We start from the raw sequence: 16,109 nt of genomic DNA on the forward strand, positions 1-16,109 counted from the left end.
ATCTGGAATTTCCATTAGAAAAGACTAGTGCCTTACTGCAAGGCATGGTAGCAACCCATAGCAAAACAATGACTTATGTAACCAACATTGCATTTATATACATGAAGACTCAAATTCTATCAGTCAAAGTTCACTTTACCAACTATTTTGGTTAATAGCAAACATTACATTTGAAACAGGCTCACATCCATAAAATCCGGCATCCGTGTTCTTTTAGCACTTTCACCAACTTGTGCTTTTGCTCTCTCCATTCATGTCACATTGATTACATGCTTTCTAAATCAAAAATGTGAATGTGGCAGCAAAACTAACAGCACAAATCAAATTTCAAACATTTTGATTCTGAAAAGCTGCCTTTCTGGATGGGGGAAAAAAAAAAAAGAAGCAGAAATGAAAGGCCCAGAGCAAAGATCACCGACGACTGCTTGCTGAGGGTGAATATGCAAATAAAGCAGAAGGTAAATGAAAAACAAAGCGGGGATTTTGGCACCTAGTTTTGACATGTTCCTGTTAATTTGGCATTGGTTAAAAACGTGTTAATGTCAATAATGAATTCAAGCCAGAGGATTGGAGCACAGGAGGTGCAATCAGTGCATTTTCCCTCATGAGCCTCAAAGCAGTTTTGGGATTTATTGTCTTTTTATAACAGGAAAAGCCATAACACCGAGCTACATAGGGCAAATCCAACTGTGTCCATGTGTCCTGCAGAAAAGTCCAGGAAAGTAGGACACAGCCAGTCAACTGCAAACAGCCACGTATTGACTGTAGCACAGGCAAAAAAAAAGTTAATCAATTATCTGTTTCAATGTATTTGATGAAGCAAAACAAAAAGGTTCTGAGTATTACAATAAAGACAAAGCAGAAACTAGACTATAAAAGGTAAAAATCAAGTTTCATAGCAAAGTAGGAAGCAATCTTAATTTTGTCTAAACACTAAAAGCAGCCAGACAGACTGGAGCATGTCCTTGGGAAAGGAGAGCACCTTTCCCCCTTCAACAAAAGACCAACAGGGGCAACAGATTTCCCCCAGTCTTGAGATAACAGAAACCCAACACCTTCGTCCTCCAGTGGGGCTCTTTGTACGTCTAAGAGGGGGGTCAATCACCAGTCGCTGACAGATGTGTCTGCAGTCGATTTAGGAGAGGAAGACATGTTGAGGTTAGACACAGACTTCTCTGCTCTGTCCCCATGGAAGGAAGACACGGATCAGGCCAGGATGTCCAAGGTTGACCTTTGATTGCCCTGAAGTCTCTGACAGACAACACCTGGGCTATTATAGTTAGGTTAAGAAATTGCTTTTTTTTTTTTTTTTAAACATGTGCTTTAGTTAACAAATTAATAGCATACAGACAGGAAGGAATCTGGAATCCCATTGTGTCGCAAACAAAAGTGAGAGTCACTCCAGCTGGAAAGCAAACAAATCAGAGAACCTCCAGTGGAGGTCTAAGTAGTTTCGGCAGATGCTCCAGGCTTAAGTGTCTGTTCAATTAGGTACTCCAGTTAAGATGGCAATCATGGTCTAAACCCTGTGCTGCTGAGGCTGAAGTTGGATCACATTCTGTCCCTGGCAAAATGCGAACATGGGATGATGAAGACAGCCATTGAGCTTTTCTCTTGTTTGTTTAACACCCCATGAACAGAGCTGAGCATATATTATCGCTAAGATACCCTGCGAGCGGTCTTCATTTTCAAAATGCCAGCTTTTTCCATTCATTACTGAGCCTCCAATTTTGCTTCAGAAGAGATTTTTCTTTGTGATTTTTTTTCCCGTTTTAAAGATGTCATTAATTATTACAGAGCAGCATCCCTGTCGTGACAAACACAAATATATTTTTGCATCCCCACAGCAAGAGAATACAAAAGCTCCCTAATAAATCTGAGCATTCACTGAAAATTAATGCAGACCCTCAAAGCACTTAAAGCCGGATTGTAAAGGTTTGAGATAATTATCGAAGGTAACTGTGGATGACAGGAGTCTAAAATTTCTCACTTTAAATTTTATAGCGCTCAGAGAGCTGATCTCTACAGGCATCAACAAGATGATGCCATTCAACAAGAAATAAACAGATGGCATGGCAACGTAACGTGTGGGACTGTGGGGTCCGACTTGTCAAGTAGCCAGAGGGGGAAAACCCAGGAGATGACGTAGGCTAAGAGGGTGTTGGCCAGGTCAGACACTCTTCTGTAAAACCCCTGACTGCCTCATCTCTGCTCTGCTTTATTTTTCTTCATCTAAATAGAGAAAGAAAAAAAATTCAAATAAGGTCAAGAGGCACTTCAGGTATGTTAAAGCAGCTCAAGCCCATGCTGTACTAATACACTTATTCGTAATTATCTAAATGCAGGCTCATATATAAAGGCCTACATATGCAGCCCCTTTAAGCTGTATAAACCAACTATCAACATTTTGTCACGCTACAATTTAAACTTTAATGCGCTTCTTGGGGACTTTTGTCAAACTCACCAAAATAACTGTAGAAAAGTGAGGGAAAATGTGTTTTAACATGTCTTACAAATAAAAATCTGAAAAGTGTGGTGTGCTTTTGTGCTCAGGCCCTCTAAGTCATGTCTTTGTTCAACCACCATTCTCTAAAATTACAGCTGCAAGTATTTTAAGCATCTCTGCTATTCTTGTGTTGATACTTTTTTTTCCCAAGTATGGTTCAAACTCACGGAGATTAGATGTACAACATCAACTGTATTTAGATCTCGCCTTTGACTAGGTCATTTTAACACACAATATTTTATCTAAACCATTGCATTATAGTTCTTATTATATGTTTATGGTTGTTGTCCTGCTGAAACATCTATCCCAGTCTCAAGACTCTAGCACACCAACAGGGTTTCTCTGGGACTGTATTTATCTCCATCCATCTTCCTGTCAACTTTCACCTGTCCTTAATTAAAATAAGCAGTCCCACAGCATGATGTAGCCACTCACATGTTTCACTGTGAGATGAGGTGCCCAAGAGTGTTATTTTTCTACAGTGTTCTGAATCTAGGTGAAAAGTTCAGTACTCAAGTACTTTCTTTAACCTATTTTCTATTTTCCCTATGTGACAAACCTTATGACTGTTTTCTGTTAACAGTTTCTCCCTCCTGAGCTGTGAGTCACTGCAACTTTCCAGTAGCATTAGTATAGGCCTTTTGGCTAGTTTCTGATTAATGTACTTCATTATGCCATTTGTTCACTTGTGTTCTCTATTAAGACTCAAAGCTTCACAGAACATCTGGCTTTATACAGAGATTAAATTGCACAGTAATTAGGTGAATTTTGAAGGCAAATGGTTGCATTGGCTTTTTAGGAAAATCAATGTAAAATGGGGCAGAAAAAAGTTGGAACGCCACATTTATTATTTATGGGGTTTTTTGAGGGGTGTGGGGGGAGGTTTCCAATTCACAATTACTCTACTTTGTGTTTGTCTAGTATGTAAAATCTCAATTATAGGCACTAAGCCCCCTCCTTCAGACCCTGCAAAGATAAGTTAAGAGAATGGATGGATGAATGGATAAACGTTTGTTATAATTTGACAGAATGTGCACATAATTTCTTATAAACTATTCTGGTCCAACATCAGACAATATCTTTTAGCTGTCAATGTACAAAAAAAAATAATAATAATTTTTTTTAGACCTTCACATATTTTTATTTTTAAAACACTAACCCATTTAATTGTCTAAAGTACAAATACTGAAAAAAAAAGTACATCTGAGATAAAACACCCCTTGCGGAGTTCATGACAACTGATGACATCGTTTATGGAAAACTGAAATTGATTTTGTTCTTTAGATCAAGTGACACAGGTAATAACAGTTTTTCTAATATTTATCAACATTCTCACACATATTATATGCTTGTATTTTGGGGTCTTCTTCTGACTTTTGTGGCACATGGTGAGTGAATCTCTGCTTTTTCCTCTTTCCTCCACTCCCCCTAGTGCACCTAATCGGAACTGCATCTTCAAGCACCATAACAGAGACCATGACGGAGAGAGGGAGGCAGAGAGAGAAAGAGAGAGAGAGCTTGAGAGAGAGTGAGAGAAAGAAGGACCTCCCCCAGATGACATCAGAGCTCTATTGAAGCAGAGCTAGAGGCGCACACAACTCCACATTTGTACTGAGGTCCACACTTGCGCCCATGTCCTCTCACAGCCAGTTGATTGTGTATTTGTGTGAGGGGGGCTGCCACTGAAAACAGAGCAGTGCTGCTACAGATAAACTCCAAGTAGCTCTTAATCTGTGTGAGTTAGGAGGGTTTATTCTTCGTTTTCTTCACTTGGATCTGCGTTTCAATTTTCACTAGCCTGGATTGGATTAATTTTTTTTAACTTATTTTTATTTTCCCTCTTCTGAGCCACATTTAAAGAGGATACCTGTTACTTTTCATTTTGCTGATTGTTTTGAGAGGTAAGTAATCTTTCTGCTGGTGCAGCAGTCCTGTTGGAAGCGTTTCCCTTTCTCTCTTTTTGCCTTTTGGATTTTCTCTTCGACTAACTGAAAGTAATGCGGAATCCTCAGGAGTTGCGTGAATCTGAACTGCTCCTATTTTCCAGGCGAATAATACCGGGTCCTGTCTATGCTGACAGGCGCGAATCTTTTTATATCCATAATAATAAAAATGTGAGCCCACCTTTCTCCAAACACAAAAAAGCGTTTCTTCAGCTGCACAGATTTTGCAGCACACAGAATATGTTTTTATGTCACCAATTCAAGCCTTTTCCCCCGGTGCCTGCCACTTGCTGCTGCGATCTATACAAAATCCCTTTAATTTTGCATTTCTAACAAAGACAAAAAATCACCAACTCAGTATTGTTTTTCCACAATCACATTTTAGTCTCGGCACCACTAGTGCGCAACGCAAATCGTTGCGCTCCTTGCAAACATTCCAGATTTTAAGCACTGCATAGAGAGGCGCATGTATGTATGGGAATGGTCTGGGATGAATATGCAAACTTGGAGGGGATTAGCGAGGTTCACTGTCTGGAGCAGTCTCGGTGTCGCAGCCTGAGGAGACACCCCGGTGCGCTCCTGAAATTGCAGCGCGGATCCCGCGGAGTTGGACGTGAAGGGGCAGCTGGGGAGACTGAATGCCGCCTAAACGCTCGTTTTCCGTCGCTGTCTGGAGTACTGCCATCGGTTGTTAGCGTAGATCCAACGAAAAAAATTTCCTCATAACCTAGTTATATGTTTTAGAAAGGCGTGCAATGCAACGTGCAATTTCATGCAAGTTTTACGCACATCAGGACGCGTATAGGTAAGCACAGTAATTCGCAAAATTGCACGCATGCAATGTAACAACCTCGTTAATATACAGAAACATATGCTTAAAACTAAAACCAACTCAGCGCTATTCTCCCTTCATCCAAACGGATATTTATCCTATTAGTCCAATGAAATATAGCGGCATGCCTATTGGCAACACCGAAGCAGGGACAGTTGTTAATCCAATTTAAGAGAGCCTTTTATCTTCATGAGACGATAAGGTCATCCAGGCTCTAAATAATGACCCCAAGGCTGTGCACCAATTCTGCACACAGCAAACTTCTTGCTTCCCTCTCATGGAAAGCAACGGTGGTTTCCCTTGTTTTCATTACGGAAAAAGATAGCTGGTTAAACATGGCAGTCATGAGGACAGGCCCAGTTCCTCTCTGATAGCTTGCCTGAGGCTAAAGTCCCCAGTCAGTTGTTTTTCAGAAGGAACTCATATAGAAGATTAACAGCTAACCAGGTCACAAAGGATGGAATAATCTAATTGTAGGAAAGAACGCATAAAATATATATTTATGCCCAGTTCATGTGGAGAAATGTTTATTTTGGTTGCAGAACTGCAGGCCCTAATCTAAAATAACCTAATGCAGTTCTTTCATATTTTACAGAGCCACTAAGGTGTATTTTTTACCAGGTTTTCCAAGATTTAAGAAACACATTTAGTCAAGAAGAAATCCAAAGTTGGGAGAAAACCATAAATACTGAGAGTGCCTCAGATAAAACAGCAGGGAGGTTAACAAATCCCTTTATTTTGGGAAAGGTGTCCGGCCTGAGCCAAGATAGGTTTGTGCCGCTTAACAGAAGCATTCATGTCTTGGGTTTTGCTTGTCAAAGAGACACACACACACCCATACACACATACATACATTTCATCTCGCAGTGCCTACCACCCCCATGTGGGGAAAAACAATTGCAGCTGCTGCAGATCTCTCCTTTCAGCCAGCTACAAAAGAGAGACCCCCGTCTGTCTTGGGCCTATATGTTATTAATGGGCCAGCAAAAGTATCATCTGTTCAGCCTATTTAGAGATAACACTAGGAGGCCACATACTAAATCTGAGAAAGACTCAGAGATTTTTCTTTTCATCCTGTTTTTGCTTTTTGTGTGTGTGTGTAATTTGCGTCATTTAGATTTCGAATAGGATCATGAACATTTTATTGTGATTTGGCAGCACAGTCGACCCCTGCCAGGTACCCTGACGTCTTCATCCGAGAAATAAGAAATTCTCTGCATATAAACACACAAAGAAGTTTCAAATAATAGCTGACAAACTGGCTTTCAAGACTTTTACTTGTCCATTACTAGAAGATATACATATAATTTAATGATATAATACTAAATCATTCATGTCTTCCATTGAAAAAATCCTACCTGCTTAATGTGCTAATTTGCACATGCACACGTTTCTGGACCAATCACAGATCCAACAAAAACTATACCTGTGCAATCAGTCATAATTCAAAATAATATTGTGAATTAGAGTGAATATCAGAACAACATAATAACAGAATTGATTTCCCAATGGAGAGCTCTACTGTGGTTCAAAATTAATTTCAGAGTTCATGAATAATTTAACAGCCAGCCATTGCAATTTCTATGCAGCTCTTTCCTCTATAAATGCAAGCTTACAAAACTTCCAGTATTTTGCTAAAGTAAAAGTCATCATGTTCTGCAATAATTACACAGGCATGAAATTGTTTGTGCTTGAGGTATTTTGCAGCATTTCTTGTGGAGTACATGACTCCAGGGCATTGAGCCCTTGTCTCTGTTATTTCAGACTAATGTACATTTGGGTGTATTTTGCTCACAATGGCTATCAGTGTCCAGCTTTATGTCTCTCCTGCTCTTCTCCCCTGTAAACACACTTGCGCCCATTTTTTCCCCAACAATGGTCAATTTAACTTTGCCAGTTCAGATTAAACGAAGCAGACTCCACTCTATAACAGCTAGTGAAAACCCACTCTCCTGTTGGCGGAGCTTATCAAAACGATGGAGAAAAGCATCCATCACAAAAGAATAAACCAAAAAAAAAAAATTGGCACAACTACAGTTGCTCTAAAAAACGCTCAAATGTAAATAAATTTGCAAAATATAGAGCCATTTATGACAGGTTAATGCAATAACAATGCTTGATTGATTCACTGCTTAAATGAGATAAGTTTTAATAAAAAGTTTACATTTTTATAACCCCCACCCCATCAGCCCCGATCCTCTCTGTGAGGCTACAAGGTCTGCATGCTTGCCCTGGAGCAAACAATGAAGAGGGGCCACTCTCCTGAAATCCGATGAGTGGAGAGAACGAAAAAAAAGTAGGGGAGAAAAGTATCCAGGCCCGAATATGCTCTGTTAAATTAAGCAAAAACTTACCCAACATACCATCTGATTAAATAACTGCCCCCTTTTTTGTTTTACACCTTGACCCTAAGCTAGACTGTTACCTAAGGTTCTAACAATTCTGATGGCAAAAAATAAGCAAAAAACAAAGGTAGGCATGGGTAGTACGAAATTCTTATGGCAGGATAAAAACAAAATAACAGCAACAATCCCTCCTGCTGTTCAAAAATAAGATATAATACCACTATAAACTGTAAGGGTTATTTTGAAACAAAGGCAGACACCTGCACAATTTAGTAACTCTTCAGATAGTCTTAATAAGAATGCTGTTTCTTTGGTTTACACAATTATTTTTTTACAGCAAGCTGAATTATTTCCAAATAGGCTAAATTGATTTTTTTTTTTTTTTGCAAGTAAGAGAAAATCATAAGAGCATTCTTTCTGTTGGCTCTTCAGCAGGGTGCAGTAACAAGTGGAGGAAAGGAAGCAGACAATTTAGCAGCTTTGACACAGAAACTTTGTAAAATCTTGGTATAAGTTCTTGATGTTATCCTGTTCATGTCTAAACTCTACGGTGTACCATAAGTGATGAATGAATCCATGGCACAACCTTAGAAGTCAAAATTTGCTCGATGGAACAGAAAAGAATAATTTGTTTTTCAAAATGCTAAATTTCCAAGCAATTTAAATGAAACTCCATATTTAACAATATTCATAAAGTGAAAAAAACATCTTAGAAAAAGCACATTTTCTATTGAAATAGCTCAACAAAGTGCTGCATTAGGAGTCCATTCCAACAGACCAATATGCCATATCCCTCTATCATCCTGCCATTTTGTAAAACTCCATTACTGTATTTAATCTTTTTTTTTCCTCTCATCAAACTCTCTTTATTCCACAAGTTACTGGAGGTCGCATCTGGTGCTTTTTTTCCCTAGACTCTAATCTACTACTAATGTAATACTGGACAGAGAGAGCCCATGTTTAGATGGAACAGAAGGAAGGGGGGGTGGCTGTTATTATGAGACAGCATCTCAGGAGTTGTAATCGAGTTACAAGCCTCTCAATTCCCTAATCTTCTCCTTGTCAGGGGTTACAACTGTTAAACGGCTGGGCTTCTTGTTCCTAATTTACCTTTGAATGTTTTACAGCACACGGTAGCAGCCATAAGGGCACACGGATAGTTACAGAGCTATTGTGTTCTGAGAGGAAACGTAACATTTTCTTTGGTGAAGGAAATCTATTTTCGTGAGCAGAAAACGGCAGTCGGTGTGTGTAAGCAGAGGATGAGGTGGGCGTGAAGGGTCACACGAAGTAGCTGGGAGCAGCCTGGTGGGATGCAACACCCATCCTTTGCTTAATATGAAATTCAAATGGACTTCATATGTCACTGGTGTTTTTCACAGTGTGAGTAATTACACTAAGCTCTGACTGGATCCGTTTTTGTTTCACGGAAAAGAATTTGGACAGACTTCTTTATTTTTAATCACAGGACCGGTTCTCTTGTAAAATACTTAGAGCTCAGCTATGCATTGAAGCGGAGAGAGAAGGGCACATGAGCTCCACCCTCCCCTATTGTTGAGTTTGGGGTCCAGATCACAGATGTGTTGTGCATGCACAAGCATTCTTTCCTCCATCTCCATAGAAAAGATTTGGTTATTTAGAGTAACTGGGAGTAAAAGGTCAATGGACTAAAAGGCAGGAAAAAAGGGGTTTTTTGAATGTGACATTGTAAAGCAGTTTTAAGACTGGCATATACCTATAAATCAAATTTGGTGAGGTACAGAAAAATAATTTTGTTTTTCTACCCAATAAATATGTTTAAACTCCGAAGTTCAGCCGTTTTTATTCCTCAGCTTTTGTTTTTTAACAAAAAGGAAATTTTTTTTTTTTTTTTTCTCTCTTTTTTCTTTTTTTTTTGGTGGATCTAAAGCTAAAATTAGAAGGTCAGACATAAAAGAAAAACTGAAATCAGTATCAACTAGGAAAAGGCTGATTGGTCAATTTATTCATGGTCATTGGTCATTTATCAAAATTAAACTTGATAAATGTTTAATTTTGATAAATTAAACATAATACATATAATAATACTATTATTCAATTAATTACTAAGTTTTTGTACAAATGGTATTATTAACAATATTTCTAAAAGCAAAATTTGTGACAAATGTTGTGTCTACCACCAATAATACTGTGTATCGTATATAAATATTTTACTGTCTGGTTTAAATCTCACATATATTTGTGCTGAACTGAAAAGGAATTTGGATTCTACCACTGCAATTATTAAACCATGAAAAAGCAAGACTTGCATGAAAAATACTGACATGCTAGAATTAGCATGTTGCTATCAAGTGGCATATTATTATGATCGAATTGGCTAGTAGGTGAAGAGCTGTAAATTGCATGTTTATTATCATATTTTATTAGCTGATAAATGATATCCCAATAATAGCTAAACAGTCGCTATAATTATAAAAGATTACCATTTCAGGTATAAATATTGAACACTTTAGAACATACTAAAGTTAGATAGCAAGTATTTGAAACAGTATTGTTCTTATGCTAGCCAGAAAGCTACTATAAATCCCAATATTTTATTATTTCAGCTTTTCTCCACTAAATGTTATCATTGTGATTTTTTTCAGAGCACTGTCCCAGGTTTCAGGAGGACATGATGACTCGAGGTGCAGATGCATGAGGGAGATTGGGCCCTTCAGGAACAGCAACTCATCCCGTATTGCTCTTTAGAGAAGAAGGGGACACTGGTTATCTGCTTCAGGAAAAAGATCTTGAGCCCTGGATTAATGTGTGTACTGGCTCAACAAGGAAGCAGAGGATTCTGGGTTACCTGAAAGCACGGTCGGCACAAGCAAACAGGCCAGGATTGAGCCTGTGGCCAAGGGGATTGACATGGCTCAGACCGGCTTTGTGTCAACCCATCATGTCTGACGAGCCTGATGGCAGGAAGGATTCTTTGCCATCCGACTCACGGATCTCTATAAAAACACAAAAAAACCTTAGGGGCTGTTATGGCTGTTGAACCTGACTACAGCAACAGCCGCTGGGATTTTTAATATCAGCTAAGGGTGCATGTTCTTTTTTTAGCAAGAAGGGATGCTTTTTTCTGCAAGCTTATCTGCCATGGCAAAGGCATTGAAAGAATGAGCCTTTGACAACACAGAAGAGGTCATCGTCCAAACAAGGATCAGCTTGGCAAATACTGACCAGGTCAGGACATCACCAGAACCCATCCTCCCTCCCTTTGGACAAACGTTTACTTTCAGTGAGGATAAGAACAAATTTAAGAAGAAATCTTGATTGGATTTTTCTTTCATTGGAAAGGATTTACAGCCTCGTCTAAATCAGGTATTGTAAATAAAGATTGCTATGAGTCTTTTTGATTTACTCACAAGATCCCTATTTTAAAAAGATAAAGATAAGTAAATGTGGGTGTGAATGTTCAGTTAAAGCCCAATGTATTCTCGGGTTGATTAAAATGGGAATTCTGCTTCATTTTCATAGTCTTAATCGACTGCCCCAACGTTACTAACATTGAGGGGAATAAAAATTAAAAAAAACTCAATTTGCAAAGGTTTTACAACCCAGAGTTGTAAGAAACTAGTAATAGCCAAAACAAAAAACTGCAAAAAAAGAAGAAAAAACAAACAATCAAACCACTGCATCAAGTGGTATAATCTTTATAATGTATAATCTTTTATACATTATAAAAGATGTAAAACTTAGGAAGTTGTGACCAAAAACTTAAGACGTACTTTCAACCACAAAGCTTTAAAATTCACTTTACCTTAAAAACTTGCATGACAAAACAAATTTCAGTGAGCGCTAAAGAAGTATAAAGTAAAACCTTAAGATAGGCCTTCACACCCTAATCCTCATAATCAGTTCATATCAGTCAAACGGAAAAATGCAAAATGATTCTTTCAGCAGTTACTTAATCAAGAAAGTGCTGTAGGCAGCTTTTCAAACCTGCAGCAATTACAAAAACTGGAATTTGGCTCCCTCTCTCAGGGCCTTGTCCATTAATCTGCTTTTTCTGCTCTTTTCCCCAGGGCCCTTTGAGTGATTAGACTGCCAGGATACGCACCTTCAAGATGGTACGTCACTGCAAGTCCTTTGTCCTTTTCCTAATAAGGATTGGGCTGCTGCTGGGTCTAGCAAACCCCTTGGTCACCTCTGCCTCGTGTCCCTCAGCTTGTCGCTGTGACGGGACCTTCATATACTGTAATGACCGAGGCTTGACTTCCATACCTACAGGGATGCCTCTGGATGCTACAGTGCTCTTTCTGCAAAACAACCGCATCAAGAGTTCAGGCATCCCCTCAGAGCTCCGCGGACTGGTAAATGTGGAGAAGATCTATCTTTATTGCAACAATCTGGATGAATTCCCAACTAATCTTCCACTTGGACTAAAAGAGCTCCACCTGCAGGAGAATAATGTCAGAATGATAACCCATGCCTCATTAGCTCAGATTCCTTACATTGAGGAACTTCACCTGGATGACAACTCTGTGTCAGCAGTCAGCATAGAAGAGGGGGCTTTCAGGGACAGTAATCACTTGAGACTGCTTTTTCTCTCCAGAAACCATTTGAGTACCATCCCAATAGGCCTACCCATGAGCATTGAGGAGCTGCGCTTTGACGATAACCGCATCTCGTCCATCTCAGAGCAATCGTTACAAGATCTCATCAATCTGAAACGACTAATCTTAGATGGCAACCTTCTGAACAACCGTGGGATTGGAGAAATGGCTTTCATCAACTTGATCAACTTGACTGAGCTGTCACTGGTGAGGAACTCCCTGACTTCACCGCCAGCAAACCTCCCAGGCACCAGTTTGGAAAAACTGCACCTACAAGATAATCACATAAACCGGGTGCCATCTGGGGCTTTTGCCTACTTGAGGCAGCTGTATCGCCTGGACCTATCTGGTAACAACCTAAGTAGCCTCCCACAGGGTGCATTTGAAGATTTGGACAATCTTACACATCTTCTGCTGAGAAACAACCCATGGCAGTGCACTTGCAGGATGAAATGGGTGCGGGACTGGTTGCGGTCACTGCCAACAAAAGTGAATGTACGTGGTTTCATGTGCCAGGGGCCAGATAAGGTCAAAGGCATGGCTATTAAAGATCTGACCACAGATATGTTTGACTGTGCTGATTCAGAACTGTTCTCCACATATGAGACAAGCACAGTCTCCAACAATTTACGCCCTTCACAGCCCCAGTGGCCACCGTTTGTCACCAGAAGGCCTGTGGTGAAAGGGCCTGACATCAGTAAGAATTACCACAGTACTACCAGCTCTTCAGGCAGAAAGATCATCACCATCAGTGTGAAAGCAAGTAGTGCAGATGCAATTCATATATCATGGAGAGTGTCACAACCCATGACTGCCCTGCGGCTCAGCTGGCTAAAGCTGGGACACAGCCCTGCCTTTGGCTCCATAACTGAAACCATTGTGCAGGGAGAGAGGACAGATTATCTCCTCACTGCACTGGAGCCAGACTCTGCCTATAGGATATGCATGGTTCCCATGGAGACCAGCAATATTTACCTGTCAGATGAGACCCCTGTTTGCATCGAGACAGAGACCGGGCCTCACAAATCCTACCAACCGACTACAACTTTAAATAGAGAGCAGGAAAAAGAGCCTTATAAAAATTCCAGTCTGCCTTTGGCTGCCATTATCGGAGGGGCCGTGGCTCTTTTGGCAATAATCATGCTGGCACTGGTGTGCTGGTATGTGCACAGGAATGGGTCGCTTTTTTCCAGGAACTGCACCTACAACAAAGGTCGACGGAGAAAGGACGATTACGCTGAGGCTGGCACCAAGAAGGACAATTCCATTCTGGAGATAAGAGAAACTTCTTTTCAAATGATACCTATAAATCATCTGCCCGTGTCCAAGGAGGAGTTTGTGATACACACAATTTTCCCACCAAATGGCTTAAGTTTATACAAAAGTCCACACAATGAGAACAGCATTAACAACAGGAGCTACAGAGACAGTGGAATACCAGATTCAGATCATTCCCATTCATGATGATGCACACAGACATCCAAGAGCAGTGTGTGACTAAAACAGAGCGGCAAGACTTTTACAAAACACTGGATATATGAGACTAAGGGAGCAATGTTCTGTACATTTGCCATATAATTTATATTTAAGGACATTTTATGAAGACTGAGAAGATTCCAATTGCAGGCTGTCACTGAACTATCAAATGCAATTCTATATTTTAGGGATTTGTAGTAATTTGTACTGTATTTCCTTTGCTTAAGGTTACCAACCGACTAAAGAAACTCTTTGTTCTATTAAGATATGATGACTTGTCAACTGTGAAAGTGGGTTTTCATTGCTGTGTTGAACAATCAGACTTTAGGAAACCTTGTAATATAAGCACAGGTCATTATTTTAACTTTGTGGCTGTTAGAAAAACAAAAAGGCAAAAAAATGACAAGGCAAGTAATGTAAGGCACAGATGATCGGCCAATTCACCAAACAGGCACGATAAAGCATCTTAAAGAATGAGCAGAGACTAGCTGTCTCCACTTACTATGGACCAAGAATTTTACTCAAGTATTCACCTAATGTGTGGTTATGAATAACTAAAAATGAGGTGCCATGATGTTATTATTTCTGCTTTGCTGGGTGTGTTATTTTGCTCTGTTTTACAGGTAGACAAAACACAGCAAAGCAGGGTTCCAATGTATCTGATAGGATTGTAGGCCACAGCACAGGGCATAAAGCACACCAACCTTAACTAAGTAGACATGTCTGGCTGACACATAGGACCCCCCACTACCACCTACTCTATTTGTAGAATGGCCAAATGACAATGGCGGCATTCTTTAGTACTATGTACCATACGTCATTCTAGTCTGCAGGCCAAAAAAGCCCCATCTTGTTGGCTTTCATACAAATTACCACCTTGTCAGCAACTCCTTAATTCCCCATGAGTATTATTTTCATATTATTTTCCAAATGGACACTTTTTTGTTGCCACAATTTAAAGTAAACGGTTCTTTACAATTGAAAAACCAAAGTGCATTTTATGCCCTTTGGCCAGTCTTGTATGTGCCTTGATCTAATGCTTATTGTATTTAGCTTTTTAAGAAACCAGTGACTTTTTTTCATACACACTTGAATATGAGAAATATTGGTCATATTAAAGAATAAAAGTGGACAAAAACAACTTTTCCCTGTCTTACATTGAATACAACAAAACTACACTCAGAATAAATTATATTTCTATTCAAGTACAATATGTCACTATGGATATGATTTCTGAGTTTATTATGATTATATTAAGTTTTCAAACTCTATCTAAGCACCATAGAGCCTGAGAGGCTCCACGGGTCCAATTTAATTCATTGATAGCTCAAATTACCCACTAAAAGCTTAATTTGAAAATGATAGGAAATTAAAAACATCCTCTTTTTATCCTTTATGCACATTTCCCCTTCTACAATATGGAATGGGACGTAAAATTAACTCATACTGGTACCACACCACAAGCAGAGCAACATCTGTTTGAGGCTGCTGTTGTTCTATCCTGCTGGTAAGTCATGTGTAACCAAACAATGGGTCAGGAAGAAAAATACCACAATGGAACAGAAATTGAGACACTGGACTCTTGGGTTTGATAAACCTCCCAGGCATCAGGCACACAACAGACCACCATATGGAGGGGTGGTACAGGCAGACCCTGTAGGGGATGCCCCTCTCTGCAGTGCACAGAGTCCACACTGCTTCAGGCAGCACGATTGCTGTTCAAACTGGCAGAGGCCCAATTAAGGTGCACATGAAATTGCTGAAGAAAATTGCACCTTTTTTTGCATATTCAAACCCATAAGGACCTCATATTAAATGTTTTTTTTTTAAGTTTGTAAATTATAGAAGTAAAAGCATATTTCCATTAAGCCATTATGTTCACACATCCCCAGGCTTATGCTATCATATAAAGCTTTCAGTTAAACTTAACTGCAGAAAACAGCAAAGTCATCCTGACCTCAGTAACATCATAACCCTGACCTACGCCAGCATACAATGCCTTATATTCATCTCCTTTCTTTTTTACATTTTGAACCCTCAGAACCTCAAACTTCAGTGTTTTTCATTTTAATGTTATATGACAGACCAAGACAAAGTTATTCATAACTGTAGCAAGATGACACATGGTTTTCAAGGTTTTTTGTACATGCATTTCATTTAGTCATACTGCGTCAATTTAATTACACTTTACTAAACAATAGCCAGGCTTTTTCCCCCTAAACCGATAACTCTGAATGGCAAGTGGATGCACTAAATTTTAATTTGTTATTCTGTCCACAAGTCTATTGATTTAGTTATTTAACTTATAAATAGTTGGATGCTTTTCTCTAAATAGGTGATTTGCTTAAGGCCATCTGAGTAAAGGAGGCCGAATACAGAAGTACCTTCTCTTTTAACATATTTATTTGCAGCATAACTTTTAAAAAT

The 16,109-nt window shown here is 39.4% G+C and overlaps 2 protein-coding genes across 3 annotated transcripts in view; one reads left to right on the top strand and one right to left on the bottom strand.

The window, feature by feature from the left end:
* The window catches only part of macrod2 (mono-ADP ribosylhydrolase 2), a 476,756-nt gene that overhangs the window by 375,993 nt on the left and 84,654 nt on the right, over positions 1-16,109 (bottom strand). The gene's annotated exons all lie outside the window — the stretch shown is intronic.
* flrt3 (fibronectin leucine rich transmembrane 3) lies at positions 4,095-14,890 on the top strand. The gene is made up of 3 exons (XM_028006471.1): positions 4,095-4,407; positions 10,251-10,971; positions 11,676-14,890. Exon 3 carries the CDS (start codon positions 11,718-11,720, stop codon positions 13,668-13,670), a length of 1,953 nt encoding a protein of 650 aa, XP_027862272.1. The 5' UTR covers positions 4,095-4,407; positions 10,251-10,971; positions 11,676-11,717; the 3' UTR covers positions 13,671-14,890.

Source organism: Xiphophorus couchianus, chromosome 22 (genome assembly GCF_001444195.1).
Source record: "Xiphophorus couchianus chromosome 22, X_couchianus-1.0, whole genome shotgun sequence".
Taxonomy (NCBI): Eukaryota; Metazoa; Chordata; class Actinopteri; order Cyprinodontiformes; family Poeciliidae; genus Xiphophorus; species Xiphophorus couchianus.